The 4,975-nt window shown below is 34.5% G+C and overlaps 1 protein-coding gene across 1 annotated transcript; it reads right to left on the bottom strand.

The window, feature by feature from the left end:
- Window positions 1–244: 244 nt before the first annotated feature.
- On the bottom strand, window positions 245–3,880 carry LOC149413876 (myb/SANT-like DNA-binding domain-containing protein 3). The gene is made up of 5 exons (XM_089643764.1): window positions 3,581–3,880; window positions 3,282–3,507; window positions 3,047–3,185; window positions 2,753–2,821; window positions 245–2,498 (listed from the first exon to the last, which is right to left on the bottom strand). The coding sequence occupies exons 1-5, from the start codon at window positions 3,805–3,807 to the stop codon at window positions 2,383–2,385; spliced, it is 777 nt and encodes a 258-aa protein (XP_089499890.1). The 5' UTR covers window positions 3,808–3,880; the 3' UTR covers window positions 245–2,382.
- Between the last annotated feature and the right edge of the window lie 1,095 nt (window positions 3,881–4,975).

Here is a 4,975-nt window from a genome sequence, read left to right as displayed (position 1 = left end):
TCATAGAAGCGACCCGTTCTCATGTGACAAGTGTGTACAAATGTTGGGCGCGCGTTTGGCGTGTATCCCGACTACGCACCGGTGCCGAAGGGATCAATGACGCTAGTTCCTCAGAGCATCTTCCATTGTAATACCGATAGAACAAGGACAGCATACCTACCTGACGCCTGTGCTCTAAAGATTGCAGTCCGTTTGTTAAGATTGGGGAATCTATCAAACGGACCGCCCGTTTCTGCACAGAGTCAAGGGTTTTTTTCAGGTATTTTGGGGCTCCAGACCAGAGATGGCTGCCAAATTCGACAGTAGGGCGCACTTGCGATTTGTACAGGGTGAGCAGTTGTGTACTATTAAAGTATCTGCGGGCCCTGTACAGTACGCCCAGCTTCTGAGAGGCCAACTTTACTCTAGCTTCGATGGAGCCCCCGTACCTGAGCTGGTCACTTATAGTTACACCAAGCATGGTGTCTGGAAGAGACGTTTTCCCTGCATTGCGACCAATTTAAGATTAAATCAAAACAGAATCGAAAGTGTCATACTTGCCACCGCAGTTTTACACAATATTTGTTTAAAAAAGAACATTCCTGAGGTAGATCCGGAAATGTATGTTGATCTCGACAGATTCCGAATGGATAACAATGAAGGCGGTGGCAGCGGTGCGCCCACCACCTCTGGAAGCAATGCTAGGGAAGCACTCATTCATTCCTATTTTGACCACTAAGTATTTATTCCTTGTATCCATAATATTTATATACATAGATAACTACTTTCTTACAGTTTTCCATCAATAGACCCTTTGCAGGTTTTCATTTACATAAACTCATTAGAAATTGGAGAAGAAGTTGGATATAGAGATGTATAAATGTGGAGGAAGCAAGGGAGGTTTATATGGGCATTTGTGTAGAGCTGTCCTCTCTGCCTACCCCAAGAGGGAAATGGTGTGTATTGTGTATGTATGTATATATAATTTTGTTTCAGGTTGGCTGCCAGAGACACAATATGAATCAACTTGTAACTCATGTGCAGTGTGAACATGATATGGAATAAACAAGGAATTGAAATGATGGACTTTTTCAAAAATATAATTTTTATTTAAGAAGTTGTAGGACTTTTGTAGGAAAATTATTATCTTTAAGTAACAATTATATGTTTATAATTTATTAATGCTCCTTATTAATGAAAATATACATAGTTAAAACTAATACATAAATTACTTTTAAATCTGGAGAAACGCATATGAAACATATATAAATGAACTACAAACGGGTAACAATCACCAAACAAAGTAATCAAAAAGCTATTTAACTTCAAACCCAGAAAGTCCACAAAAAAATACATATGGAAACAAAAACTTTAAGAAAACTATATTATGAATATAATACAAAATAAATTCATACATTCAAATACAGAATTCAATAAAACGTCCAAGTACACACACTTAAAAACCATACATACTCACTATAGGGGGGGGCAACATATATAATTGCCTTTCAGACAACATTGAAAAGGAAAAAAAGTGTAGGTACATTTAAAAAAAAAAGTTTATTTTTATGCTGAATCAGCAAAACACTGAAAGTGAGTAATATTGTTATTGTTTAACTTATGTTTGGATGAACAAACTCCCACTTAGCATCAAACAAAATAAAACTATAAAGAACTACGTTAAGGAAATCAAATCAAAGTAATATCGGAAGAAGACCTCTCTAGCATATTCAAAACAACAACATAGTCCTTGAAAACATATTCAAACATACATAGTCCCCCTCAGAACAGGATCTCCTAGTGAGGAGGACTTCAACAATCGGCGTCGTTTTTATGTATATATATTTCACATATACCCTACAAATGTAATTAATAATATAGAAACTAAATAAAATATTCAACAAATTTGACAGGATACCCATTTTAAATTTAAAAAAAAGTAAGTATGTATTCTTTCAAAAGTGTATATTATTCAATGTGAAAGAGACGATCAAACATGCTGCTGAAATGGAAAATTTGGAAATAGAAAAAAACATGCTCCAGATTAACTATTTAATTGTTTTTCTAAAATAAGTATTTCTAACATCTTTTTCTTTTTTTCGAATTCTAAATTTTCAATTTCTAGTTTCCTTTTCTTTTCCAAATCTTCAATTTCTACTATCCTTTTCTTTTTTTCAAATTCTAAATTTTCCATTTCAAATTTCTTTTTCTTTTTTTCAAATTCTAACACTTCTAGCTCCATTTTTATTTTTTCCTCCTTCAACTGGATTAAAGATGTGCATACAGACAGGCTTGTCTGTTTCGGGGGTGTTTTTTTTTGCAACCTTTTGGGAATATCTGCAACAAGAATAAACGTTCCTATTTTATTTATTGGATTCATAAATCAATTCAAATTTTTATCGATTAATGTTTCCACTTACTTCTCCGAGGAGTTTCAGCTATACCTTCTTGGTTTGTGTTATCTGTCTGGTCCACATCTATCGTAAAGAGCTGCTGACCATCCATCCCAGGATTCACTTCTGAAATCAAATAATAACTATGTAGGTACTCATGTATTATGCAATCTGGCGGAGAAATAGTTTCCTGGTTAAAGAAATTATGACAGTTATTGGGAGCAAGTCTTTAACGGGATAGTTGCTAATTGTAGATTGCAATTTGTGGGTAACTAAATCAAATGTGTATCTGCTTGGCCATAGGGACCTCAAGCATTTACAGAACATATCTATAATACGTACATATTTGTTAACATACATTAAATGAGAAAATGTATTACCTGAACCCATGAGCTCCTGTACTATTAATAACTTTTCTGGATTTAATGTATTGACGTTCTTTGATGTGGCTGAAAAGATAATTAATATTTATATAAAAACCATACCGGCTTATTTTTTTCAGACATAACTTTTGTTGAAAGTTAAACTTTATATAAAAATAACCGTATAACAATATATGACATAATGAGACAACAGTATTCATCACCACCACCGCACCGTGGCAAGAGATAATTGACACATGAGTGTACCCACACCACTTCATCAACCTATACATTTGGAATATAACAACTTACAATCTCCATCGTATTTTGAAGAAATCCCCACAATGGATTCCTTCATAATGCTAGACACCCACTCCGAAGTGTCCGACATTGGCGGAAGGGGAGGTCCACCGCCTGTTTGTTGCCGAGACTGCCTTTGCTTTCCAGCTTCCTAAAATATACAAAACATACATTTTTTCAATAATAAACAAGTGAAATCATCATGAATAAATGAGTGATAATATCAAATGATTAGTGATTGTAATACCTTTCTAGCAACACGCTTTATATACTCCCACTTATATTTCAACTGTTTTGTTGTCCGTAATATGTTTGTTGACGCATTAAACTCACTTGTCAACGTGATCCAGGCTTTTTCCTTGTCATGTGAGCCCAATGCGTCAGTCCTTTTACACAAAATTACGGATCCATATTTTTGAATTAAGTTTTTTAGCAAGTCTATCTCCCTCGCCGAAAAATTGTTTCCACGTTCGCTGCAAAGATGTATACATTAGTTACGTATTGAAAAATAACTATTAATACTGATATAATTGAATTTTTACTTACTTTTCGCTAACCACACTCATTATTATCGCAAAATTTACAAACAAAACACAAGCGACGCGGCTACAGACAATGCAATTCACGGAATGTTGACATTTGTTGTGTGTGTGTTGCCACATGAAAAAATATATGAACAGTTCCCAATACGAAAATGTGGGAATTAGATTAGTTATCATGCTGTCATCCCTGTTTACCTTTACTTTCGCAGTTGGCGTCGTGAAAAAACTCATTTTGCCGTAAATGTCAACTGCACTGCTAAAGTAACTGCAAACTGTACAGCTAAAAGTAACGGTAAATGAAAAAACCCACCCTTAATGTTACGAGATAAAATTTATTCCCGACCCGGACAAAACACTTTTACAAGTAGTCACTTGAACATAATGACTGCCTGCTACTGTTTTTAGAGAGAAGAAGTGAAAAAATACACTCGGCGAGGCTTTTTATAACCTAGTCAAAATAACACACATTGACAATCTAATTATCCAAACAAATACAGTCGTAGAAGCCAATGGTAATTAAAACACCTGTTTTATCAATAGGCCCAAGTTTTACTACTGACCGCTAGGTGCTAGGCAGTGCCTTGTAAAATAAATGGTTGTGCACTTAGCTAATAGCTTGTACATTTTAAACAGTTCACAGTTTATAGGAACATAGTATTATAATTATAACAGTAAGTAGCAACACCCATACATCGGAGTGACCAATCACAGACATCCGGAACTTTGGTGTTCGCAGCTCTCTATGCCAAGGACCACATGTAGTGGAGGATCCTTGTTCACCAGGGCGTTTGGAGTGGGAGTCGTGACCCTCGGCAACAGAGGAAATGACCCAAGAAGAAGCGGCAACATGAAAGCAAAACAAAAGAAAGATTAAAAAGTATACACAATTAACAAAAATCATCATAATATGAAAGAAAAGAGTTCCCACAAAAAACAAGCAAAATTATTTTAATGCAAAAGACAACAGAATATATGGAGAATTTTATATTATTTATCGTGACATATATTATTTATATGTGTAATATGTACATTATAATAACACATGAAGATTATTATTCACCTTTTTGGTGTATATGTGGTTCCGAATAGTCAGTGTCTACCTTTTAATGGTCCAGATCACTTATTTATTGTTTTTGTGTTTAATTCGTAGAACTCCATTTAATTTTTTTATAAATTTAATTTAGATTAAATTTGATAATATTATTATTAAGTTCTGCAAGTGTTTTAGTTTTTTATTATTGTGACAGCTGTTTCGGCTTACAAGGCCATTTTCAAACTGTGGTTAGTCCACATTGAGACGACGTTTTTATACTATTTCAAATGTAAGTTTTGAAGGTGCATACATTGATTTATTACTGGTTACACCGATGACATGATCTATTGTTGGTTTAACCAATCT

This window comes from Hesperophylax consimilis, chromosome 20 (genome assembly GCF_061612785.1).
Source record: "Hesperophylax consimilis isolate HC1 chromosome 20, BYU_Hcon_1.0, whole genome shotgun sequence".
NCBI lineage: Eukaryota > Metazoa > Arthropoda > Insecta > Trichoptera > Limnephilidae > Hesperophylax > Hesperophylax consimilis.
The sequence above is the reverse complement of the archived record's forward strand: the minus strand, read 5'-3'. Positions and strand labels throughout refer to the sequence as shown.